Here is a 23,054-nt window from a genome sequence, read left to right on the forward strand (position 1 = left end):
ACTTCGAAGACCCGATGCTTCACGGCTGCCTGGTTAGCTGCTCTTATCAAGCGTATCTTATCAACCTGGAAGTTATCAGGGTTATCGATAAGGTCCACATAATCTCACCCCACCATATGGTACCTTAGGTAAGGTAAGGTTACGGGAGTCGCGTTGTCTGCACTCACCTCCACGACGACCTGTGCTCGCTCCTCACTACGTATCCACCGTAGGGACAGATACTAATTGCTCTCGGGAGTAATTGCTCTCGGGAGTCACCACATGCCCGCAGGGGAATACCACCCCAACAACGTCACTGAACCCATCATAGCAGCGTTGTTACCTGTTTCTCCGAAGGGAAGTGACTTGGACGACCATGGATCAAAACGAAGCTAGAGAATTCCTCACCTCTCTCCTGAACAAAGTCTTCCGCGTCACCACCACTGATGGCCGGACCTTCGTAGGGGAATTCAAATGCACCGATGCCGTAGGCCTTCCCTTGCGATCCGATAGCTATATTCCCCCTTCATATAATAACACATCCGTCCCTTTTTTTTTTTTTTTTTTTTTTTTTGCTCGCCTACCCCACGGACGTTTAATCCCCATGCTGACCCCTGTATCCTGCGCTGCACGCGACACAGCAACCAAACGTTGTGCTCGCAAATACCCACGAGATCAGGCGGCCTACGGAACAGCACTTGGCCGATGCGGCAGCTAAGACGGAGCCCGGAGCGATGAAAGTGAAGATGGATGTGATGTCGCGCTTTCTCGGTCTCGTTACGATCCCGGGGGAGCATATCGTGAAAATGGAGGTTGAGGAGTTTGCAAGCCAGGTGAAAGGGAAAAACCCTTATGCATTTGCTGCTGTTATCTAAAAGGAGAAGATGGAAGGAACGGCGTCGAGAGCTCTTTGATTTGACCGATGGGTCGGTCTAAAGGCAGCCCTGGGAGCTGGGAGCTGGCACAAATCAATGATGGCCAAACGAGCCGGATAGATTCAACTGACTGGCATTAGTTGCTAGGTCCTATACACAACGAAGAACTGCAGAACGGAAAGTAAAATACAGATGAACCACGCAAAAAGGTCGTGCATCATTGCCCTCCCAACCTGGTTACCGAATCCAGGGCCATCTCTCAAGTCAAAAGCGTTGGGATATTTTCACCGCCGTCGAACACCAAATAGTCATTCCATTATTTGCGGACCACCCGAGCTCTGTACCGTTGCCTCAAATTATCCCTTCGTTGAATTCACTTTGTCCACGAACATGCCCAGCTGCCGGGTGTAGTACATTCGAATCATGGGGATTTTAGATTATGCGGCGATGACCTCCTGCTGACGTCCCCTGGTCTCGCTATTCAAGCCTCCGTCGCTTTCCGGGACTGAATCCCGGTGGTCAGCCTCATCCAGCTCTTCTTCGTCGGAATATTCCTCCATATCCTTGTTGCGGGACGCAGGCATCCATGAGGAGTCATCGTTGAGAGGGCGATCCTGCGCTGAGAGGTCATGCCCCTCCATCGCACGGGTTTTGTTCATGTCGTTCAGGTTGTTCCGGCGGCGCTGGGACAGAGTGCGCGATCGGGTAGACAGCTTCGAGGACACGGCAGCGTTCGAAGAGACCCAATTGGTCAGGGCGTCCTCGCAGTCCTGGATGATGGCTTTACTGGCCTCATAGCCATCATACGCCTGGCGGGTTTCGCCCGGTGTCACGGGGGTGTCGTCAATGAGCTCGAGCAGGTGCTTGCCGTAGCCGGCGATGATGGCCACCTTTTCGCAGTGCTCGCGCAGGGCATCGAACTGGTACGTGTATGCAGCCTTGATCTTCTCGCGCGTGATGTTGGAAAGCTGCGCCTCGGCGACGAGCGACTCGGCCTCGGCTCGAACAAGCTCCTGCTCCAAAACGACAATCTTGGGAGAATTGGGCTCCTTGTATTTCAGATGGGCGATTTGATCGGTAATCTTTTGCTTTCCTGGAAAGCAAATCAGGTTGAGACGGGACCAACGAATTGTGAGCAGAGAGCAGAACAGCTGGTACTTACGGTCGCGACTGGGTTGAACGGACGCCTCGATGTTGCGAATGCTTTTTATAGTGACTCGATACTGGTCGTACCGGTCGACGTATTGATCTTCAAGCTCGCCGACCTCGTAGAGCAGAACACCAAGCTTGTCTGTAATGTCGGACACGTCCTCGTCGCCGGCCTCGCCCCACAGAGAAAGTTGTTGCTGAAATCATGGTTGGTTAGAACGGGAAGAACAAGAAGTCCAAGTAGGGACGGAGGGAAAACCCACAGCAACGTCCATCCGTTCTCTCGCTACAGTTTCGAGGCTGCGCATGACGTTTTTCTCCATCTTGACGAGCTGGGACAGCTTCTTCGCAAGGTCCGGGCCAAAGGCACCGGCGGACCTGTGGCGGAGGGCATGGCCTGCGATGAGTGCCCGATCAGTCCATGAAAGTTCGGCAGGATTCCCATGTGGTATTGGTCGCGGCGAAGCATGCGCCAAAAATAAAGAAAGAAAAAAAAAAAAGGGGGGGGGGGCGGGAGGAGAGAACTCACCGAGGCTGCCTCGGCCAAACAGGCGTCCAGACTTAGTCGACGATGGAGGAGGAGGCGGGTTCTGCAAAGATCCAAGTCAGATGGCTTGTCGCATGGTTATCTGAGGGTCTGGGTGCGGCGACAATCGGCGCCGTGAATAGCTACGTACTTGGATTTGGGAAGCGGTGGGCGCCCTCGTCTGGCGCATAGAATAGGTGCGATGCATGGCGATGAAGCTAATTAAGGGTTCGACGTGGTCAGGGTGAAAAAGCCGAACAATCGAGGTCTTCTCGAATGGGGAGGATGAGGATAAAAGAGAGAGAGAAAGAGAGAGTTTGCAGTGCGGGCGAAGTCTGATGTGGTGTGAAGCAATGATGATACGCAAAGGTTTCCGATTGGGGGGGCGGCGTAATCGCTTATATGGCTGCCTCTGGGTTGGGGGGGAACGGGGTTCGACCCGACCTGCGGGTGGGTGAGGTACCTAGGTACCCATAAGGGTAAATACGCCGCAGGGTACATGTTTAAGGTACTCAGTCGGTCGAGGGCAGCTGGGGTCGACTTTGTGGTTGCCTGACGACGTCATTGGAAATCTTAAGCACCCGTCTCAGCGGGTAAAAAATGGGGTCGACATGCGAGGTACTGTACGAAGTACTCCTGAGATGACACCCAATTAGGTATCTTTGCAGGCCGGATGCTGGAAATTGACCTTACCTTAGACAGAAGGGAATGGGATAAGATACTCGAGCGCATTTTCGTTGGAAGTACCACTGTCCGCATCCGGTCTTGAAAACGAACGCAACGAATTCAAACACCCCCTACCTTATCAAGCGCCACTGAACTTAATCCGGATACCTACCCATTCACTACCTTATGGCAGGTAAGGTAATCGAATGCGGTCTTTGCATCGTCAGTGTTAATAAGTCGACTACGTATATTTTCTTGCTTGCTTGCCTTCTTCCCCCCTAATCTGTCTGGAATGTCTAGATCGGGCCCAGCCAGCGAACCAGGCAAAAAAAGCTCAGCGTGAACTGCTTCGTACCAATATAATAAGCGGGTAGAGGTAGACATGTGGTATGGTATTCATCTTCGGTATTGAAAATCGACGTGAGGTTGCCGAGGCCTTGCCAGTGCATCTTATTACTATTGCACTAACCTCACGTTGACAGTGCCACATGTGGGCTCTATCCGTAATTAATTATAGAACGTGACCCAGTTACTAGGGATACGTTGTTTTATAATGCGACATCTTGAGTAGGCCCCGAGTTCCCAAAATTGGCATAGAAGCTGACGGGATTTGTTTCCTGGACGAGCTGCAGGGGCTGAGCTCGGAATCCTTCTTCACCACTGCCTAATTATCTTGACATAAGTCCTGACTTGTTTGTCTTGGAATCAGTCTATGCATGAATTGGCATGCTTTGCAACTCTTAAACACCTAACGACTGAATTTATGAGAGGGTAACATGACATCATCATGGCAGTGAGACTAAAAGTAGCTGGTCGACTTGAGACACCGGGAAAAAGATAGGCTCAAATAATGCTAGGGAATATATACATCCCACTATCCGTAGCTGAGGTACAGGCTACCATAACGGGGCAGTTTCCAGGGCTTTGGCGGTTACAGCAGTTCGTCACTCTTGATTCTTACAAGGATGAAAAAAAGAAGGGGATCAAAGGGGGAAACAACATGTGAGGGGCAGAGAATGTTTGAAGGTCTATACCGTTTTCAGTGAGGAGAGAAAGAAACAAACCAGACATGCCCATGCACCGTACCCGTACTTTTGGGTCAAGAGCACATTCTGTCAAGGCACTGTAACTGTAACTCAGAGGCTTGAGCCGCTGTTTCCTAGCTTTCGAGTGCTGAAGGGGGAAGCTCTGGGACCAACCAGTGGAGGGGACATAGCGCTGGGTCACTGTCTTATCGGTACACCTGATTGGGTACCTTGAGGGGGCCTGGATAAGGTAAGGTAGGTAACTAAGGTACATTGATACTCCAGTATGAGCCCCAACACCATTGAACCATTGAGAGACGCGCTGCTGGTCTTTTTTTCTGGGGGCGGGAAGAAACTTGCCAAACGCGTCTAGGAGAATCGAAACCGAACCTCATTCTCACCCTCACCCTCACCCCCACCCCTCATCCTCATACCATACCGCATCACTTCCACCACACATTCGCGACGTCCCACCGTCCACCGTCCAGGGACACTGGCGTAGTTCTCGCGAGACTTGCGACACGGGGGTGTAGGCAAAAGCGGCAACTGGTTCATCAAGCTTATCAAGCACACAGAGCAAGCATTGTCTCTTCTCCGGATAATTAACCCTTCAACATGAGATGTTGCTGCCAAGACTCTGTCCTTCGTCGTCGAGGTTGATTGCTGATGCGCCATGTCGCCGCCTTTATCAGCCGGACAGTCTACTCAATCGCGGCGAGAGTTTGGGGCCCCCACCGCCAATATCTTCCGCAGAGCCAGGTTCACGCCACATCTTGACCTCACCACCGATGCTACCACTGAGGATGGGCAATCAGACGCTAGGCTGCCGATCTATTTCGGGGACGCCAGACGACATCCCGGCTTTGGATGGGACACTTTGAAAAGCCGCGATCCCAAGTCGACCATACGGAGGAGCTCCTCCAATGTGCAGCTGCCGCTGCAGCCTCGTAAGCCAGCACCGCTGGACAATGAGAAAGATACCGATGATAGCAGCAAGCCTGTTCAGGGGCGTGATGGGGCGCGGCATAAGGAACGTGAACGTCACGTCCAAACTCAAAACAGCCACACTCTCGCTTCCTTTGTGGTCGAGTCAACGGCAACTCCGGCGACGGAGCCAGGTAGTACCACGTCTACGACAACTTCAGCGAATGGAGCACCAACGACACGCGCTGCTTTATCACAAAATTCTTCGTCGAGGCCGTTACCCACCAGCAAGAGGCCATCAGTCTCGCCCGCCCACCGCCACCCTTTCTCGGCCTCTTCCCGCTCAGGACCATCCGACGTTACCATTGCCCGTGGCGGCCGAGCCAACCTCCTATCTGCTCCCTTCTCTACCTCTACCGCCGCCTGGCTCACCCAGCAGCGCTCACGCTCTTCTCGTCTCGCCAACCATGCTGCAGCAGGATCGGTTCCATTCCTTGGGTCATCGTTAAAACCCAAGACGCAAGCATCGAATTTGCCTCAGCTCGATAGCACATCCGAGGGAAGTGCAGCCCTTTCTCAAGTGCGCTCTCAGTCACCGATTCATGATTCGTTTCTTCAAACGGAGACCACCCCTCCGGCCTCGTCTTCTGGCTCGGAGCCGAAAACTCGAGGCTTGCCACCGCGAGATACCTCGGACATCCCAGCCAATCTAGAGATGGGCAAGAAATCCACCCCTAGGAAGGCGTGGACCGTTGAGCGTCTCACAGAAGCCTTGGAGCAAAGATCGAGGGAAATGAAGGGGTCCCATCGGGACCTTGTCGCCTTTACTCTCAAGTCCGCCAAGCCGGTTGAGAGGCGCATCATGACGGGACAAGACTGGTTTGCCGGCCTCAAGTGTGATCCAGTCCCTGCAGAGGAGCCTAAAGACGACAGCATGTTCAAGATTAAGGTGAAAGTGAGTTTTCTTCTTTTTTTCTTCTTTTTTTCTTCTTTTTTCTCCCCTTTTCTCCTTTCTTTTTTCAATGTCAGTTCCACGATCCGCCGTGCTTCTGCCCCTAGCACGTAGCCGAGCTGACACCCGTATTTAGCATCACATACGTGGCAAGAAGGATCAGCGTGTCTTTCACTTCAGGGTCATTTGCATCAAGACGGACAAGCCGCGCGTGCCCCAGTATCGCTTTCACCACAAAGAGATCGCAAGAAACGTCCTCACTCCGAACACGATGCTCAAGTTCGTTCCCCACATCCGGGACCTGGATCCGAGCGAGGAGCGCGAGTATAACGTGTGGCTCAAGCAACTGGAACGAATGGATGCTAGCTGCGGGTTCAAACCCATGGGCACTAGGGAGCAGCGCGTCATCCGGACGACGAAGAAGGAGAGGACCGCCATGGTGGCGCTCTATCTACCCGACTGGCTCGAGAAGCTCGCCATCGACGGGTGCACCCGATCAACCTTGATCCGCCACATGGTCGACACGGGGTCCGACATTGACATGACTCCGCAGCAGAAATCGAGTCTGTACCAACTTCATAGCGATAACGACCCCGTCTCCATTTCGCCCAGGACGGGCCGGATCGCAGCCATGTTCACGGAAGCCTTCAATAGGGTTTTTCACGACAGCGCTCCCCCCGACAGGGCGATCACCTTGAAAGATATCCTCATGCTCGACAAGGGCGTCGACGACATTGTCGAGGCGAAAAAGACGGCCAAGAATGCGACGCAGGAGGATGCGGTGAAACCGGACGATCCGCAGACTTTCCTCGAGACTTATTCCATCATGGGGTGTCTCATCTGCTTCAGCAACTCCTGCGAGCATGGCGACTACGGTGTGAATAACGAGAAGAGGAATTTCTCCCTCGACTGCAACGGCCAGCTGGAGCAGCCTCTAGCCAAGTCGAAGGCGGCCATGGAAAAAAGAGACCGCGACGAGACCGTCATCGAACCCTGCTACAGGGACTGCTTCATGACCCACGGCCCTGCAGATCACGGCGGATCACGGCCCTGGACCAGTGACGAAGAAATGGTGCTCAAGACACTTTTCTCGGTAGTGGAATGCAGCAGCAGGGTTACATCAAAGCCCGAGTGCATGGCGGCAGAGATTCTGGATCGCAGGTGCTGGGATGTTCGCCGCCAGTTGGTCGAACTGGATGTGTCCGTTCCCGAGGACGACTCGCCCAACGCCTCGCTCCCCCAGGCTAAGGTTCTGCCCTGGTACGATCGTCATAGGAAAGTACTCATTGGCGACTGGCAAGATCACACGAAAACCCATGATCACAAGTCGCGGGTGCTCACTGAGCCCTGCCACCACGAAGGCCCTTGTACCCTCGCCAACGGCTGCGATTGTGTGGCAAACGGCCTGTTGTGCGAACGGTTCTGCCGCTGTACGGTGGAGAATTGCTCTTACAAGTTTACCGGGTGTGCTTGTTCGGGTACCGGGAAGACGTGCCAGCAGAGGCAGTGCATCTGCGTACAACTGAACCGCGAGTGCGACCCGATGCTCTGCGGCAGCTGCGGCGTGGGGGAAAGGACGCTGCCTAAGAATCGGGAGAACGATGAGCTGATGGAGACGGGATGTCAGAATTGCTACTTGCAGCGGGGTAGGAGCAAAGCCCTGGCCCCCGGCAAAAGCCTACTCGACGGATGTGGATACGGGCTGTTCGCTTTGGAGGATATCGCACAACATGAGTTTGTGATAGAGTACACGGGCGAACTCGTCATGCATGACGAAGGGGTGCGACGTGAGGCGCGGCGCGGGGAAGCCTTCGACAAGGGCTCGTTTACTTCGTACGTCTTTAGTCTCCTGGATGCCGAAGGAATCTGGGTCGATGCCGCTATCTACGGGAATCACAGCCGCTACATCAACCACGCCCAGGACGCCTACAATCTGGAGCCCAAGATCGTGTACGTCGGTGGCGAGTACCGCATCCGGTTTACGGCAATTCGCAACATCCAGGCGGGAGAAGAGCTCTTCTTCAACTACGGAGACAGCTTCCCCAACCTGACCAAAAAGATGATCAAGGATAAAACGTCAGAAGACGATGCCCGGGCTGCCGAGGGGTCACCCAGCAGAAAAGAAAAGGCGCGCAGTAGGCCTGGTGGGAAAGGCGCCGGGAAGCCCAGAAAGAGAGAAAAAGAAAAGGAAAAAGAGAAAAAAGAAAGGGGAAGAGAAGGGGAAAAGCCAGGCGCTCGAAAAGAGGCCCCTCCAACGGCGATGGACGACTTGGGGGAGCTTACTGAACTTACTGAACCCCCTGCGAGAACCCGAAAACGCAGACGACGAGTGGGAGAACCCGAGGAGGACGAGGGAGCAGAATACCATCCTTCCCAGGAGGAGTCGGAGGGAAGAGCAGGTTCGACGGGGTCGCCGGTGTTACCGCACCGACGGCGTGCCCGGCGGAGGCTCCGCAGTCCGAGTGCCGGCTCCGCGGACGTAGACAGGCCAGAGCTCCCCGCAGCGAGGCCAGACAAGGACGGACAGGGTGAAGCGCCGAAAAGTTTGGCATCGACATCGCAGGCGCCGAGCACACCGTCCCCCAGGGCGAGGAGGCGCGGCCGACCCCCTAGGCCGAGACACGAAGGCGTTGCGAGTCCCGAGACGAAGACAACGCTACAACGACCACCCGGCCAGGGTCATCAGCGGGGACGGTTGGCGTTCGACTCGGAGAATCCCAACGGACCGAGGGAGGTAAATGGGGAAGCCGACAGGTCTTCTCTTTCCTCGCGGATGCGACGAGGCCGGAGACGAATTGCCGAGGACTCGGACGACGACGGAACAGGACGCCCGAGAACGGCAGATTCCACACTGGAGGTGGACGATAGCTACGACTCGCAGCTGGGCGCGCCTCCGAGTGTCTCTCGATCGAATAGACCGAGGAAACGTCCTGCACGGTATAGAGAGGAGGATGCGTGATGGTCTTCCGAAGGAAAACGCCCCGGTCCTGCGCGCCATAGGGGATCAGTATGGGGAAGATAATGTTGGCTTGTTGGCTGCCCTTCGACTCTCCGGAAAACCCCAACCCAGCCCAACGCAGGCCCTCCCTTGGTAGATAGGTTGTCTTATCAGCCCACGACGGCGCAAAGCGTTGGGTCGCGTACAAGGCTGAAGCCGCGCACGTCAAGACGGCAAGGGGAACAAGGGTTTGGGTAGGGTAGGGAGACTGGGCTGTTGTATTGTGCATCCCTTAATGGCTGTGCCGTTTAATCATGGTTCTACATGGCTTCCTGGAAACTCTCTTCCCTCGTAGCATGTCCGAGGCGATGCCAATGACGTATTGTACTATAGCAATCAAGTTAATAAAGACATGACATCCTTGCCAAGCTACTAGTTATGATGTGTGCATCGGCTTGACGTCGAGAAACATCACTTAGTGAGCGTCAGCAACCAACGGGGGGCTACAACTTTAAGGAGCTATATTTGAGTACCTAGGAAGCTTAGACGAAGGATAGACACATGTATGGTTTGAAATAACTTTGACTGCGCAGTTCTATTTAACACATTTAGACCGACTTTAGACCAACAGCAAACATGTTCTTCCGCGGATCGATGGCTACGACGGTGGTTAGGTCAGGCATCTCGCCGTGGGTATCATGCTTTGGTCTCGACAACACATAGGAGAGAACTTTCCTATGGTCTCTGCTTCTTTATATCATGTCTGGGGGTTTTCTTCTGTAGGTCTACGTATATTTTTTTCTTCTTTTCTTTTTAATAGAGAGCCCGCGCCGGTGAATTCCCTCGTCAACGTAGGAACAGGCTTATTACAGACGATATATTATTACTTCCTATCATGTTCATGTCCTTTTGGGAATATGATAGAGTAAGGTATCCTCTAGTACTATTAATGAATGGGATAGCGTGTTGAGACTTGTAGTCGACCATGGAAGCATTCCCTTTATAACAGAGTCTAAGAATTCAGAGACAGTCGTTTCAAGAAGCACGAGGCTCGCCGCAGCTTGACGAGTGGTATAACCCCGACACTTTCCCTTTTTTATGCTACTACTCGGCGCACAAGAGACAGCAGAGAAGAGGGAGTTTCGATATTTCCAGTAACTCTGTCATAGTAGGCGAGGCAACAGTCAACACAGCACCTACGCCAAGACACACTGGACTTTCAGGACTCTTCGAGTCGGGACTGCATCTGCCATCAAAGAGAGAAACACACCCGTCTATAAATCAACCTCTCTAGAACCTCTCTAGACTTACTTTCTCAAACGAGAACGAGTTGGAGGCTTCGCTTATGTCTAGAGAAGCTCCTCTGCTTGAAACACGGCCCGTTCAAGATGGAGAATATATATATATATATATATTTGCTCTCAGGATGTCACGGATCAGAGCAGCAATATCAGCATTCCAATCAACTGCACCAACTAAATCCTGCTGGCCCGATTTTACAAAAGGAGGTGCGATACACAGAGAACCCCCTGGTTTATTCAACATGGCTCCCCTCGGCCGAAAGAAGACCATGTCCAAGAAAAGACACAAGAAATCCAAATCCCCTCAACGCAGAGAAACGCGCCCGTGCCCCATCGAGAAGGGTTACCGAAAGCACCCCCCGCCGTCTAAAGGTCCGCCCAAGGGAAGAACTCCCGCTCCGGAGCCAGTACCCAAGCTAAACGACCTGGTTCCCATCTCCCGGCCCGAGTCGGATGCCTGCAGCCACAAGAAATTCCCCAAGCCAGTCGTCTCGCCCGGCTCGGAGAAACCCCTGATTGAGCTGGAACTCGAGTCCTACTCGGCCAGCGACTTGCTCCGCCTGACTATAGAGGCACACCGCTGCATGGTTGAAGTAAAAGACGCGGAGGCTAAGGCCAGGCGCCGCTTCGCCAAGCTATATACCGACTACGTCGACACCGCGGCCTCGACTGCCGACCAAATTTCGCATGCCGCCTGCTTACCGCTCAGAGCAAAGGAAGATTTCCTCCAGGAGATCATGGGCATGCTCGACGAGAGCTTCTTCTTCGGGACATTGACCAAGGCGTACGGCGGCCGAGAATCCCCCCTCGTCTCCGTAGACCTCCTTCTCAGTTCGAGTCCAACCTATCTCGGTTACACGACCCACCCGGACTACTCATCCCTCCCCTACTCCGAAATCGCAATTTACAACAAGGTCTTTTGGCCGTACCCGTACGTCCCCTCTTTCCACACCCTCGCGGGGATGGTCGAGACCCTCCTCCACGAGATGGTCCACGCCTACCTGATGCTTTTCGCCTGCCAGTCCGGCAACTGCGCAAAGAACATACTCAACACCATCGGGTTGACGGGCCACTCGCACACGTGGAAGGCGCTCCACGCCGTGATTGTCAGCGAGATCCGCTTGTGGGACCCCAGCCTCCGAGGCTTCCGCGCAGACCAATGCAGCGAAGGGGAGGGATACTGCCGCACGTCCTGCGAGCAGGAGCTGCGGGAGCAGATCGACCAGAAGGAGACCAGCGCCGCGAAGGGGCTCCGGCCCCGTCTCAAACTGGCCCGGAACCGCGTCGTGCGGTTCGCGCAGACGGGACGGCCCATCGTGAGGCTCGGCCCCCGCGCCAAGAAACGACAGGCAAAGCTCAAGGTTCGGGAGACGAGAAAGTGGAGGATCCGCAGGATGGCGGCGCTCGAGAAGACTTCGAAGGGTGCTGACCAGGCGGATGGGAAATGTGTCGGGAAAGGTAATGAAGATGATGATGTCAAGGAAGAAAAGGAAGAAAGGGAAGAAAGGGAAGAAAGGGAAGAAAAGGAAGAAAGGGAAGAAAGGGAAGAAAGGGAAGAAAGGGAAGATGTTGACGAGGAATTGACTCGAGAGATCCGGGCTTCTCTCCGAGTGCTACTCTCGATTTAGACCTCTGTCTTTGACGGGCCGGCATCTCCTAGACGCCGGCAGAGAAGGGGAGAAAAGGGAGAAATACAACACATATCTCAAGGGATTTGGAGGTAGATTTTGCAAAGAATAAACGTCATGTCGTTGGGTATTTTCATTCATCCTAAAATCCTGAACGAACACCGTTGCCATTCCTACATGAAGAATTGCTTTTCGAGTCCCAAGGCAAATCGCAAAAATCCAATAAGCGCCATGCGGAATAAAATGAAAAGAACACGCTCCCCGCGGCCCGGCTCCCAGCCCCAGCTCGAGCAGAGACTTCCTCTATACTCTATGCGTCTCGGACGTACACACCATCCTTGCATAGGACGACGACCTTCTTGAAGAAGCGGCGCCATTCCAGAGGATCGCCCTTGATCTTGACGAACCGCACGTCCAGCAATTCCCCTTCATCAAAGGCGAGGCGGTCGATCTGTACTTCGCCATGGAGACTCTGTTTGCGGCCATCCAGGGCGCGGAGCCGAACGGTGGCCACATGGTCGGAATAGAGATTGGGGGTGACGGGCGCCAAGGGCACGTTGAGCTGGTGGAGAGCATCGCTGAGCATTTGGACGAGGAGCTGCGGCGGCACGTGGGAGAAGAAGCGCGTGAGGGACTCGGCCGGCACGATGTCGCGGAACTGGCGGGCCGCCTGGGTGAGCGTCAGGGGAACACCCGGGTTCTGGGAGAACTGGCTCATCGAGGGCTCGTCGGCCAGCGGGTCGGAATACAGGCCGCGGCCGGGGGTGCTGCTGGGTGGGCGGAAGTGGGCGGTGGCTTCGGATCGGAGCGCCGGCTGCGTGGAGGAAATGGCCACGGAGCCGATGGACCGCAAGGCCGGGCGTTCCCAGTCCCACTCGGTGTCGGTAATGGGCACCTCCGGTTGGCTGGCGGATTTTAGTGCCATGCCGGGGCTGTCAACGTCCATGGACTCTCCGTTGGCTCCGTTGGCTCCGTTGGCGGCTTGCTGCTGTGACGGGGTAGGCTGCTGGCTGAAATCGATCCGGAGGTTCTCCAGCATCTTGGTTGCTAGGCTGAGAGGGTCCCTGATCTTTCCACTTCCATCCGTCGTGGTGAGAGAATTGTGTCTCGTATACCAAGGATGCTGTCGTATCTGTGTGAAAGAGAACCGCTTGGAGGTGTCGACGCTCATCATGCCTCGTAGGAGTGAAAGGGCCTGGGGGGGGATCCGTCCCCACAAGGCGTCGGTGCTGCGGCCGTTCGTCCGGAGGTACTCCTGGTACTCCCAGCTGGTCGAGGACGGCTCATCCCACGGGGTGTTCCCGACGAGCAGGACGAAGAGGATGACGCCACACGACCATATGTCGGATAGTTCCGGAGCATACCTGGCCGTGGTCCCAGACGACTTTTTGTCCACGCGGCCGCAGGCGAGGATTTCGGGGGCGATATAGGGCGGGCTCCCGCAGAGGGTGGCACTCGTCTTGCGCTGTCCCTTGTACTCGAACATAGTCGCCATACCAAAGTCGGCCAGCTTGAGGTTGCCCCTGTCGGAGAGGAGAATATTCTCCGGCTTGAGGTCGCGGTGGGCCACTCCCTTGGAATGCATGAAGCTCACTCCGCTGATGAGTTGGAGGAAGTAGATGTGGGCGATGTCCTCCTGGACGCCAACGTCGGCCTCTACCTTGTCGAACAGATCACCACCGTCGGCAAACTCCATGGCTATCCACCTCCAGTTGGCATCCTCGCCCGAGGCGAACCACTCGATGATGTTGGCATGTTGGCCGATATGAGAGTGAAGAGACACCTCCATCAGGAGCTGCTTTGCTGAAACACGGCCATGACGCATGGCATAGCCTTTATGAATCAGCTTGACAGCGAACACGGGTTCACTCCTGTCAGAAGGAATTGCCTTTTTGATCCTGTATGTTCATAACCGTTCATACATGGTGAGCTTGGTGATTCGACCTCATGTCACTTACACCACAGTTGAGGTTGGCGCCGTGCGTCCAGTGAGGGCAGGGAAAGGTAAGCTTACGAGGCATAGGCTCCGCGACCGATAGTTTTAGAAATGAGCCTGAAAGGTAGGTCACCCGGCAAAGGGTCTAACTGTGACTGGCTCATTGTGAACAAGCATTAGTAGCAGAATGGCCGAAGAGAGAACTCCTGGTGTTGCCTCTTCTAATGCGTGCGTGGGTGGGATCGCGATATTCCGATTCCCAATGTTGGTAGAGAGTGGAAAGCCCCATGTTGATCAAGTAGTAATTAACGCAGAACTCACCATCCTGGTATGATTGCCGTGTAAAACGTGTACTTGACGCGTCGTCACCGTGGCCGCGTCAAGAGAATTGTGCGAGGGTGGTGGTTTTGGTGGTGGTGGGGGGGGACCTGGTTTCTGTGCTGTTGTCTGTTCGGAGTGGAGGTGTGTAGGGGACAGGGACACTGTGTACATTCTGTCACCACAGAAGGGTTAGTGCGCTCCTCAAGCAAAACCGCTCAGAACACGCGGCATAGAGGTACCATGTATGTACAGTGTCCAAACGGTACATCTGGTAGGTAAGGTACCTAAGGTTAGGTAGGCGACAAAGCGGGCCCATTAGTGTACAACGGCGTTCCGAGACCGATGACAACAACTTGTAACAATTGGCTCTCCGTAGCTCCGGTCGCGGTTGCCCCGGCGGACTAGTGGGCCGGTCTCAGTAAACAAGACCCCTTGCCAAGGGCGAACCAGCGAGCCCAGAGCAGGAGCCATCAACTGTGACATGCTCTGAAAGCCTACGAATGAACTTACCTTAGGTACTTTACTTAGGTATTTTAGCTAAGGTATCCTCATCCTAAAACCCCAACCCACCTTCACCTTCCAACGTCCTCTGCTCTCCCGAGAACAGCATCTCCCGAAACACAACTCGATTACGGATAAATCTTCTTTGGAAAGGTTTGTCTCTCATTTTCTTTTACCTTCCCTCTCCATTCGCATTTCCCTTGCCCAGGCGCTCTTCACGTTTGGTTTCATCCCCGAGCAAAGCCCCACCCACTCCGTACAGGTTTGTTGTTTTTTTGCACCCGTCTAAGTCTTGTATCAGCGTCCGTCGTCAATAAAACACCTGCGAAATCAGCTTTCTTCTTTATTCCTCTTCCTCTTTATTTGATGTATGTCTTCCAACCCGAAGGGCTTGTATATGGCACGCGCTCGGTATCGTCAACAATAACTAACCTACCTAGTCATCTGCGCCCCTACCAGACAACCATGGATTATACAGAGGACAGCCAGAACACCGCTCCCGGAAGTCTCCAAGCTTCCAAGCTTGGTGCCACGAAGAAAGGCCCCGATGCCGCCAGCGTCACCAAGAGGTCAGTGTTATCGGGAATAGAATCGCCCACTCCCCCCATTGGCTTCACAAGCGCTGATTCGAATGTCCCTTTGATCGAGCAGACTACAGACTGAGCTTATGCAACTCATGACTTCTCCTGCCCCTGGTGTCTCTGCCTTTCCCTCCGCCGATGGCAACCTTATGAGCTGGACTGCCACCATCGAAGGACCCGAAGGCACTCCCTACGCTGGCTTGACCCTCAAGCTGAGCCTATCCTTCCCCAGCAACTATCCTTACGCCCCGCCCGTCGTCCTTTTCAAGACTCCAATCTACCACCCCAACTTCGACTTCTCCGGCCGCATCTGTCTTGACATCCTCAAAGACAAGTGGACTGCTGCCTACAACATTCAGACCGTGCTGCTGAGTCTGCAGAGCCTGCTAGGCGAACCCAACAAGTGAGTTGCTCCTCCAACCATTGCATCCCATCCTACCGAGGTTGCTAATGACCGAAAAAGCGCATCCCCCTTGAATGGCGAGGCCGCTGAGCTCTGGGATAAGGACCCCGAGGAGTTCAAACGCAAGGTCCTGGCCCGCCACCGCGATATTGACGACGACTGATGGAGCATGGAATGGGGGAGGAGCTGGACCGTGATACTTGCGACGCCGGCGGCACGGGCAGGCATTATACCCGAGTTCTGGAGAATTGGAGTTGTTTGTATTCATACATGGCACACAAGTCAGCGCGGAATGGCTGGTTTGGGACTTTTGGTGTTGGTCAGCGGGATAGGCAACTTGGGCTGCATGGCATACATTGGTACCAATGGACTCTTGTTTTATGAATGGTTTGTTCTCCTTTCCCTGTAGGCGAAGCAGACAGACACGACCCCATTTGTCGACAGCAAACGCCAAAAATCTTCTATGGAACCGCCTGACAGTGACACCCGAAGCTCATGGCAAATCGTTATCATCATCGTCCACGGTCACGACCACCACATTCCTCACTGGGCCTTGAATTGGGGACTCGCTGTCGGTGGCACACTAGAACAAGGGGACGAAAAAAAAAAAGAGTCGTCGCATTTCGTCGGAAGAATCGAGCCTCTTTCCCATTTCCTCTCAAGGAATCGTGTGGTAGTGGGAAGCTAAATACCCCGTGCAACTCCAATGCCGATGCCGCCCTGATTTGTTGACCCTTGCCAAAGAGAGAAACTTTTTTATTCCATCTTACTCCTCAACGACAACAGTCGGCAGACCCTTGGGGTCCTTGACGTTGACGGCCTGCACGTAGCTGTAGAGCCTCTCCTTGGCGCCCTCCTCGTCGTTTCGCCTCCGGGAGATGCGGACACGGAGCCTGTAAGGGACGCCCTTGATACCCTGCTCCCAGACCTTCTTGTTGAGCTGGGGGTCCAGACGGACGTCGGAGGTGCCCTGTAGGTAGATACACATCGATCATGTCAGCCCAAATTCTCATGATCAATTTGGCATACGGTATTGATTCCGATCCTTCTCTTTCCCCATAGTCTCTGCCCTCCCCCTTTTGTTGTTCTGCTCCGTCGACAAACAACCACACACACACACACACACACACACAACCATCCCTTCAATTTCGTTTCTCGAAAAGGATCCGTGACGTAGCTCGGGTGCGTCTCGGGCGGTGGGCACGTACCATGGACTTCAGGGCGAAAAGCTTGATCTGCTTGATGGCCTGGGGGGCACGCTTCTTGAAGGTCTCGCCATGGAGCTAGATGGTACACAAAAAGACACGCAGTTAGCATCCTTCGCCTGGTTTTTTCTTTTCTTTTTTCTCCCTTCTTCTTCTTCTTCTTCGTCGTCGCCGCAACTCGGCGCAATCGCAGTCCATGACAGTTGCTTCCGGCCGGGGGGGGGGGGGGGTTGGGTTGTTACTAACGCGCTTGTGAAGGTGGATGGTGTACTCGCGGGCAACAACGTCCGCGATGGCAGAGCGCTGCTGCTTGCCGCCAGTCTTCTGCTTCGTCGACATTTTGGACGGGTTCCTCGTGAGGTTGACGCTGAAGGAGGGGCGGGGAGGCTTGTCGAGCGAGTTGGGCGTCGTTGTCGATGCGATTTTGGGAGAGTGTAAATCCGAATGAATGTGTGTGTAGGCAAAAAAACCTAGCGAGCCAATCAGGAACGTAGTACCTCTTGTTGGAGTGCGGGCATAAGCACGTGACTTAGCTCTCTACGGCCCAGTGTCCACTTAAATTTTACGGTCAGGATCATAACAGATTACAGGGCTGGTACGTACCCGCTCCCCCCTGCAGTAGAATCAGAATCAGAAACATCCCCGGGCCTGGCAATGGGAGACGCTTGATCCTCTCCGCCCAGGTTGCAGGCTGCATTGCTCTGCCGCGAGCAAGCATCCTCATCATCATCATCATCAAATTTCCGTGTCTCCAGACTGTAGTTACCGCACCGACGTCGCCCACCACGAGTAAACTTTGACTCCTTCTGAATGAACGCGATTACACCTCTTTGTACAGCTGGAAGTGCTCTAGCAATCGGCTACTGGCAGCCATCTCCCTAGGCGACGCCCTCCCTGTATTACGACAGCTTCATTCGCCAGAGGAACCAGCAATCCCTTTGGAATACGAAGCCCGGATGACATTGACGAGTGGACCTTTATCACCCTGATCACCGATTGATCTCAGGGGCATCGTCTCCTAACGCTTTCGTTCAACCTCAGTATTCAATAATAGCAACGTTTTTCTTCTTGCTAATACCCTTACAAGAACGACAATTATAACACGAGCATACTCTCGTTTGCTCCTTGGAATCAACCTTAATCATGGACGAACAATCTGGCCATCCGGCATCAACGCCTTCGCCTCAGCCCGAGCCGTTTCGCAACAGGCTTCCCACTCTTTTTGAGGTGCTGAGTCGTCGTACGCGACCTCCGGTCGATCTCTTTTCGTTTTACATTTATATGCGGGACCAGCAACGATCCGTTGACTATCTCGATTTTTGGTGCGTTTAAGAAGGACTTCTCGAATACCGGACCGTGCAATTGACGTTTATTTATTTATTTAACAGGCTCGATGTCTCTCAGCACATGTCGCTATGCCGTCACTATGTTCGTGAACTCCGACGCTCCGTCCTAATAGGGACTCCCGATATGGACAAGGCCGGTTCAATACGCTCTTCCGCCATTCTAGAGAATATTGGAGACATGAATCATCCTGCCGCCGGTCCATCCATGTATGCTACGGAGAAAGAGAAGGATCAGGACGCCCAGATGTCTGCTTTCCTTCGCGAGGAGCAGGCGCAAGACTCGCCCAACGAGAGCGCCGGGACCGACCGCCGAGGGACCAGCCGTCCCAGTGGGTACTTCAGCACCCCGCAAGACCCGACATCCGACTCGAACTCGCCCGCCCTCACCGTCGCGCGGCAAGATATCCGCGCATCGGCCGAGAAGATTCTCTACACTTTCCTACTTCCTGGTGCCGAGCGCGAAATCATCCTTCCCGGTAGCATCACGCAGGACGTGACTACGTCAATTGAGGAGTTTGGAAGAGACGACCCCGAGGTGTTTGACGTGGCAAAAGACTACGTCTTTCAGGCTATGGAGAGGGACGCCTTTCCTGGCTTCCTCCGGATGAAGGCCCTCGGCAACTTGATCCCTCCGACGCTGGTTCTTCGTCTTATCATTGGTCTACTTGCCATGTTTGGCGGCTTTTGGGCCGCGTTTGTGCTCATCTTCCTTGACATGGACCGACTGACGAGATGCTGGGTGGGTGGCTTTCTTTTCCTGCTTTAACCCCATCTATAATGAGAAACCCTATGTACTGACAAGTCTCGGTTCTAGCTCATCCTCCCGTTCACTCTGGGCGTTTACTTCCTCGCTTCTTACCAGTACTCGCTCGACCCGGTATTGGCCCTCATTGGTTTCAGCGAGTACACACCTTTCAGTTTCTCTCGTATCCACGAGCCCTACATCCGCAAGCTCCTCGCCAGGCGCTCCCTCATGGTCCTTGCCGTCACAGCTCTCATTGACGCCGCTCTTTGTCTCCTCTTTATCTTAGTCCCCGGCAAGAGGCTCTGAGGACTCGATGTCACTTGATGGTTGGGCAGCTACGCGATTTTACGAACTGTATGATGTTCCAGGGCGTTGGGTCTTAAAGCGATGGAGGTTTTTTTTTCTTCCACTTTGTCTTCCTCCTCCGAAAGTTTCTTTCTAGTCTACCACAGGATACCCGGGTTGGTATGGAAGGTTGGCTACACAAGCGGGCGCGAAGTAGTAATGGAGTCAGATTCTGTTGATCCCCACGGCACAGTGTTCCATGCTTCGTCGGTGCTGGCGGGAACTAGAGTACGATTGCTCCCACTCTCCTCGTAGTCGAACGAACGCCCATGTGGTCGTTTATTGCTGGTACTTGGTCTCCATCGGTGCCTGCGAGGTAGCGAGAAAGGCCCAGTGCGTAAGAGCGGGCGTCGTCAGTCTCCTCAGATTTACTTGGTCTTGATGCTTTCTGAGGGATGTCCGGATGTCGGCACTCGGGGAATGCAATCACTGAATGAAACAAACACTGCAAGATCGCCAGTCATTCGTAAGGTCCTTTGTCTCATTAGCAGGTTCCGTCCGTCTATGATGAATAAACACTGTTTCGTGGGACACTGGAAACATGTGGGCAAGAAGCGCCTGTCTACCCATCCCTCGTCGTTGTGCCTTCTCTTTTGGCCTCCAGCAAGTGATAAAAAAAAAAAAAAAAAGGAGCATCATAGGGGGTTTTGGTGGGTGTAGCAGACGTGTCTGCCCAAGTTCGGTGTATTCCCTTCCCCGCCGAGAGGGGTCACGAACTGCTTGGTCCTCATGTCGGGCGATATATCGCATTCGGTTGAGCTTCGACGGGACGCAGACGTCTCACAGCTTCCGCCGGCTCGCGCGTTTCTGCTCCTCTTCCTCCTGGTCGACATCCATAGTCTCGTCATCGACGGCGTCAGTGCCTTCCATCAGGTTACTGGCGCGCTTGTTCAAGGCCCTGCCCCTTCCGCCCCGAAGACTATACGAGGTAGTAGCCCGAGGACCGGATCGCCGGGAGCGATCGCCGCCGGAAGCACCCTCAGAGGGGACAGCCTTGGCTTCGTCGACGAGTCTGGCGAGCTTGGCGTCGCGGGCGGCGGATTCGCGGTGGCGACGGGCGGCGTTGGCACGGATCTCGGCGGTTTGAACTTCGATGTCGCGGAGGGTGGTGGTGCAGCGGTCAGACCAGGTGCGTAGCGGGGAGACGAGGTCCGCGACGGCGCCCGGACGGAGGTCGCGGAGCGGAGAGAGGGCGTTGACTTGGACGTACTGCCGTGCGGGGTCGAGGGTCGCGGTTAGAAGGCCGGCGTAGACGGCCAATGTGACGAGAGATTCCAGGGCGCGGGAGTCCGGGAGGCCAAGGGCGGACTGGAGGCGCGGGTAGGTTAGGTTGGCTCGGTCACGGGCGAGGGTAAGGAGGGTGAGCTGGCGCAGCTTGAGAGTCTGAGATTCGTTAAGAGGGGGCAGAGGCGGTTGTGATTGTTGTTGCTGATGCTGTTGCAGGGACTGTTGGTAATCGGCGTAGGTGCCGTAGGAGAAGATCTCGAGGAGGGTAAGGTGCCGGGCGAACTGGGGCGACTGGGAGAGAGACTGGATCTGTGGAGTGCAGAGAAGTTCGGTGAATAGGAAAGTGTTGGGATGGGATGTAGCACGGGTAACGAGGTCAGCTGCTGCGCGAGGAGAGGTCGCCGACTTGGTGAGAGCTAGGAACGGCTGGAGAGAGGTCTCGAGAGTTAGTCTCCAGAGTGGTATCGAGGCGGGATTTGGAGGGAGGCGTTACCTCGAGGGCATTCAAAGCCTTTGTCTGTTCCATGTCGACGGATCAGACGTGGAGAGGCGCACGATGCAAAGGTAATATCTCAACTTGGCTGGCCAGCTCAGCGTCACACTGGAAGCTGGATGAGGTTTCGATGGAGGGGTCGCCGCCAGAGCGATGTATTGTCGGGGTTGATCAATGGTTAAGGGTCGGATGGCGGGCGAAGACGTTGCAACCGGGGCTTTCCTTAATACGCCAATCCTTGTTTTGGTATTTTCAGTTTCGTATTGACCCTTAACTAAGCGCTTTTCGAGGTTGGAACCCTGTCCGTTCGTGTGGTTGGATCTGTTTGTAGGCAAGTCAATGAAGTTGGAGTCGGAAGCTAGATACCCAGAGCTGCCAGTCAAGCATGGCAGGTAGGTACCTAGGTACCTTAGTAATTACGAAGTACCTATGTACGAAGTACTTACTCACATCGCAGTTTGGCTGAGTCAGCTTGTGTGTGACACAGTACCTAATGCTTATAATGCAACACTGTGAATCTCGAGATCGGAGAGGGTATCAATACATACACGCATAGTAGGGCGGAGAAGAACAGACTAGAAGCGCGTTAGTAAGGTTGTGGGAACGGGATCTTACCTATGTCATTTCGACCCACCCCCGAGTAAAGTACCTTGGTAAACCCCGCGACTTGAGCGTATCAATCAAGGTAATAAATGAAGCTCATCTGACTTGCTACGGATCTGACCATCTAGAGAATGAGACACGTGAGCATGAATTCCTGTGTTTCCATAAGGTACCTAGGCAGTGAGGTACGGATACACTTTGTGAAACAGGGGACCCAGTCATGGCGATTGGGGAAGCACGAACATGGTACGTACCTTATATCCGTAAGTGCTTACCTTATGATTGCCGATCAGTGAGTGAAGGGTAAGGTAATGATCTGTGGCGCCGGGGTTAGACAATGACCATAACGGCGCGGAGCGAGGCCGTTGACTAATAAGCCTCAGCCATGTTTCTTATTATAATCCTTTCTCGCTGGGTCATTGTCCTCCCGTTTTGGAAGACAAAACAAGAGACACATTAGGTAATGTAGCAAACATATACGGAGTATGGATGAGATTTTAGTGTTCAGTTCCATATGGATATTCTTAGTTAATTGGAGGAGAGATACTCCGGCTGGTTGGTACGTTGTAAGGTAAAAAAAAACCCCCCCATGGTACACGTTGATCACGAGTGAAACGGGCAAAAAGGCGTTCGGAATCAACGAGACCGACGTCGGGTTTCGGCAATTGAAAACATATTATTATGCACGATGCGATTGATGGAAATATGTAGGAGAACCGTGGGACGCCAAGTCGTTTCAACGGAAGGACAGAACACTTGGTCAAAGAGGAAACGAAATAAATAGGAAAAAGACAGGAGGGAAAAACAAAGGTAAAGAAAAGAAACAAAAGAGAAACAAGATTCATCACCTGCGACGTGGCCAATGCAAATCTATTTTCACAGACATACTTCGTACATATGTAACCAACGATTCAGTAGCTTGGGGTCCGCTCCCTGTCCACCTTAATTATTCACTCCGTCGGGTCTTACACTTCCCGTCACATCATCGGATCCTGGCAGTCCGTGAGCTCTCGGAATGAAAGGTACAGTGCTCCGTACGTACGTACCACGGTAATGACCTTAGAGAGTTAGTACTCAATACCTTAATTAATAACTCCAGCCATACATCTTGCTTGGGATTGCGGGATACGTGTGTACCTTTACACAAAGAGCGCAACTCGTGTGATAATTAAGGTACAGATGATTGCTTCGTACGCGTAGTCGTGTTGTATTCGTGCAACACCCAAGTCCGTGTACCTTGCGGAGCTGGTAATTACAGTACGATGTAATGTCCGGAGTAGGTATAAGGAATAGCGGACGGATACTCCGTGGGGAGTACTCCGTACCTTACCTTACCTTACCTTACCGTTGTACTTACTTTGTTCCCACCCGCAACGGGCCCGCGG

At 53.9% G+C, this 23,054-nt stretch overlaps 11 protein-coding genes across 11 annotated transcripts; 6 read left to right on the plus strand and 5 right to left on the minus strand.

Moving 5' to 3' along the window:
- Nucleotides 1–162: 162 nt before the first annotated feature.
- SODALDRAFT_12029 (LSM domain-containing protein) lies at nucleotides 163–950 on the plus strand. Its single transcript, XM_028606622.1, has 2 exons — nucleotides 163–466; nucleotides 621–950. Exons 1-2 carry the CDS (start codon nucleotides 356–358, stop codon nucleotides 852–854), a joined length of 345 nt encoding a protein of 114 aa, XP_028470099.1. The 5' UTR covers nucleotides 163–355; the 3' UTR covers nucleotides 855–950.
- Nucleotides 951–1,291: 341 nt separating this feature from the next.
- On the minus strand, nucleotides 1,292–2,737 carry SODALDRAFT_266862 (sphingolipid long chain base-responsive protein LSP1; the record flags this gene model as incomplete). The annotated part of the gene is made up of 5 exons (XM_028607516.1): nucleotides 1,292–1,947; nucleotides 2,017–2,200; nucleotides 2,267–2,400; nucleotides 2,533–2,593; nucleotides 2,681–2,737. The coding sequence occupies 5 exons, from the start codon at nucleotides 2,735–2,737 to the stop codon at nucleotides 1,292–1,294; spliced, it is 1,092 nt and encodes a 363-aa protein (XP_028470100.1).
- An 847-nt stretch (nucleotides 2,738–3,584) lies between these two features.
- On the plus strand, nucleotides 3,585–4,839 carry SODALDRAFT_354424 (hypothetical protein; the record flags this gene model as incomplete). The annotated part of the gene is made up of 5 exons (XM_028613725.1): nucleotides 3,585–3,638; nucleotides 4,133–4,197; nucleotides 4,263–4,432; nucleotides 4,594–4,695; nucleotides 4,754–4,839. 5 exons carry the CDS (start codon nucleotides 3,585–3,587, stop codon nucleotides 4,837–4,839), a joined length of 477 nt encoding a protein of 158 aa, XP_028470101.1.
- A 1,020-nt stretch (nucleotides 4,840–5,859) lies between these two features.
- SODALDRAFT_268108 (hypothetical protein) lies at nucleotides 5,860–9,055 on the plus strand (the record flags this gene model as incomplete). Its single annotated transcript, XM_028607591.1, has 2 exons — nucleotides 5,860–6,099; nucleotides 6,233–9,055. The coding sequence occupies 2 exons, from the start codon at nucleotides 5,860–5,862 to the stop codon at nucleotides 9,053–9,055; spliced, it is 3,063 nt and encodes a 1,020-aa protein (XP_028470102.1).
- A 1,900-nt stretch (nucleotides 9,056–10,955) lies between these two features.
- Nucleotides 10,956–12,098, plus strand: SODALDRAFT_326475 (hypothetical protein). Its single transcript, XM_028610175.1, has one exon. It carries the CDS (start codon nucleotides 11,073–11,075, stop codon nucleotides 11,961–11,963), a length of 891 nt encoding a protein of 296 aa, XP_028470103.1. The 5' UTR covers nucleotides 10,956–11,072; the 3' UTR covers nucleotides 11,964–12,098.
- On the minus strand, nucleotides 12,078–14,228 carry SODALDRAFT_347322 (serine/threonine-protein kinase chk1). Its single transcript, XM_028613297.1, has 2 exons — nucleotides 13,978–14,228; nucleotides 12,078–13,861 (listed from the first exon to the last, which is right to left on the minus strand). Exons 1-2 carry the CDS (start codon nucleotides 14,061–14,063, stop codon nucleotides 12,274–12,276), a joined length of 1,674 nt encoding a protein of 557 aa, XP_028470104.1. The 5' UTR covers nucleotides 14,064–14,228; the 3' UTR covers nucleotides 12,078–12,273.
- Nucleotides 14,229–14,990: 762 nt separating this feature from the next.
- On the plus strand, nucleotides 14,991–16,270 carry SODALDRAFT_326478 (hypothetical protein). The gene is made up of 4 exons (XM_028610176.1): nucleotides 14,991–15,089; nucleotides 15,162–15,290; nucleotides 15,373–15,705; nucleotides 15,766–16,270. Exons 2-4 carry the CDS (start codon nucleotides 15,187–15,189, stop codon nucleotides 15,866–15,868), a joined length of 540 nt encoding a protein of 179 aa, XP_028470105.1. The 5' UTR covers nucleotides 14,991–15,089; nucleotides 15,162–15,186; the 3' UTR covers nucleotides 15,869–16,270.
- On the minus strand, nucleotides 15,991–17,296 carry SODALDRAFT_326479 (60S ribosomal protein L31). The gene is made up of 3 exons (XM_028610177.1): nucleotides 17,157–17,296; nucleotides 16,914–16,988; nucleotides 15,991–16,675 (listed from the first exon to the last, which is right to left on the minus strand). Exons 1-3 carry the CDS (start codon nucleotides 17,247–17,249, stop codon nucleotides 16,472–16,474), a joined length of 372 nt encoding a protein of 123 aa, XP_028470106.1. The 5' UTR covers nucleotides 17,250–17,296; the 3' UTR covers nucleotides 15,991–16,471.
- A 586-nt stretch (nucleotides 17,297–17,882) lies between these two features.
- SODALDRAFT_12188 (regulator of G protein signaling superfamily) lies at nucleotides 17,883–19,426 on the plus strand. The gene is made up of 3 exons (XM_028606632.1): nucleotides 17,883–18,232; nucleotides 18,299–18,995; nucleotides 19,071–19,426. The coding sequence occupies exons 1-3, from the start codon at nucleotides 18,054–18,056 to the stop codon at nucleotides 19,305–19,307; spliced, it is 1,113 nt and encodes a 370-aa protein (XP_028470107.1). The 5' UTR covers nucleotides 17,883–18,053; the 3' UTR covers nucleotides 19,308–19,426.
- Nucleotides 19,427–20,066: 640 nt separating this feature from the next.
- Nucleotides 20,067–21,375, minus strand: SODALDRAFT_12176 (hypothetical protein). The gene is made up of 2 exons (XM_028606631.1): nucleotides 21,067–21,375; nucleotides 20,067–20,999 (listed from the first exon to the last, which is right to left on the minus strand). Exons 1-2 carry the CDS (start codon nucleotides 21,097–21,099, stop codon nucleotides 20,127–20,129), a joined length of 906 nt encoding a protein of 301 aa, XP_028470108.1. The 5' UTR covers nucleotides 21,100–21,375; the 3' UTR covers nucleotides 20,067–20,126.
- A 758-nt stretch (nucleotides 21,376–22,133) lies between these two features.
- SODALDRAFT_12234 (hypothetical protein) lies at nucleotides 22,134–22,578 on the minus strand. The gene has a single exon (XM_028606636.1). The coding sequence runs from the start codon at nucleotides 22,512–22,514 to the stop codon at nucleotides 22,194–22,196; it is 321 nt and encodes a 106-aa protein (XP_028470109.1). The 5' UTR covers nucleotides 22,515–22,578; the 3' UTR covers nucleotides 22,134–22,193.
- Between the last annotated feature and the right edge of the window lie 476 nt (nucleotides 22,579–23,054).

The sequence above is a fragment of the Sodiomyces alkalinus genome (assembly GCF_003711515.1).
Source record: "Sodiomyces alkalinus F11 unplaced genomic scaffold SODALscaffold_1, whole genome shotgun sequence".
Lineage (NCBI taxonomy): Eukaryota > Fungi > Ascomycota > Sordariomycetes > Glomerellales > Plectosphaerellaceae > Sodiomyces > Sodiomyces alkalinus.

What these genes read in the sequence shown, in the direction of transcription:
- SODALDRAFT_12029 (XM_028606622.1), top strand. Translation starts at nt 356, where the DNA reads ATGGATCAAAACGAAGCTAGAGAATTCCTCACCTCTCTCCTGAACAAA. An exon ending in AATTCAAATGCACCGATGCC is followed by an intron (nt 467 to 620) that starts GTAGGCCTTCCC and finishes CACGCGACACAG; the next exon opens with CAACCAAACGTTGTGCTCGC.
- SODALDRAFT_326475 (XM_028610175.1), top strand. Translation starts at nt 11,073, where the DNA reads ATGGGCATGCTCGACGAGAGCTTCTTCTTCGGGACATTGACCAAGGCG.
- SODALDRAFT_347322 (XM_028613297.1), bottom strand. Translation starts at nt 14,063, where the DNA reads ATGAGCCAGTCACAGTTAGACCCTTTGCCGGGTGACCTACCTTTCAGG. An exon ending in GGTCGCGGAGCCTATGCCTC is followed by an intron (nt 13,862 to 13,977) that starts GTAAGCTTACCT and finishes ATGAACATACAG; the next exon opens with GATCAAAAAGGCAATTCCTT.
- SODALDRAFT_326478 (XM_028610176.1), top strand. Translation starts at nt 15,187, where the DNA reads ATGGATTATACAGAGGACAGCCAGAACACCGCTCCCGGAAGTCTCCAA. An exon ending in GCCGCCAGCGTCACCAAGAG is followed by an intron (nt 15,291 to 15,372) that starts GTCAGTGTTATC and finishes TTGATCGAGCAG; the next exon opens with ACTACAGACTGAGCTTATGC. An exon ending in CTGCTAGGCGAACCCAACAA is followed by an intron (nt 15,706 to 15,765) that starts GTGAGTTGCTCC and finishes TGACCGAAAAAG; the next exon opens with CGCATCCCCCTTGAATGGCG.
- SODALDRAFT_326479 (XM_028610177.1), bottom strand. Translation starts at nt 17,249, where the DNA reads ATGTCGACGAAGCAGAAGACTGGCGGCAAGCAGCAGCGCTCTGCCATC. An exon ending in CCATCCACCTTCACAAGCGC is followed by an intron (nt 16,989 to 17,156) that starts GTTAGTAACAAC and finishes TGTACCATCTAG; the next exon opens with CTCCATGGCGAGACCTTCAA. An exon ending in TTTTCGCCCTGAAGTCCATG is followed by an intron (nt 16,676 to 16,913) that starts GTACGTGCCCAC and finishes ATCTACCTACAG; the next exon opens with GGCACCTCCGACGTCCGTCT.
- SODALDRAFT_12188 (XM_028606632.1), top strand. Translation starts at nt 18,054, where the DNA reads ATGGACGAACAATCTGGCCATCCGGCATCAACGCCTTCGCCTCAGCCC. An exon ending in GTTGACTATCTCGATTTTTG is followed by an intron (nt 18,233 to 18,298) that starts GTGCGTTTAAGA and finishes TTTATTTAACAG; the next exon opens with GCTCGATGTCTCTCAGCACA. An exon ending in ACCGACTGACGAGATGCTGG is followed by an intron (nt 18,996 to 19,070) that starts GTGGGTGGCTTT and finishes TCTCGGTTCTAG; the next exon opens with CTCATCCTCCCGTTCACTCT.
- SODALDRAFT_12176 (XM_028606631.1), bottom strand. Translation starts at nt 21,099, where the DNA reads ATGGAACAGACAAAGGCTTTGAATGCCCTCGAG. An exon ending in AGGCTTTGAATGCCCTCGAG is followed by an intron (nt 21,000 to 21,066) that starts GTAACGCCTCCC and finishes ACCTCTCTCCAG; the next exon opens with CCGTTCCTAGCTCTCACCAA.
- SODALDRAFT_12234 (XM_028606636.1), bottom strand. Translation starts at nt 22,514, where the DNA reads ATGAATCTTGTTTCTCTTTTGTTTCTTTTCTTTACCTTTGTTTTTCCC.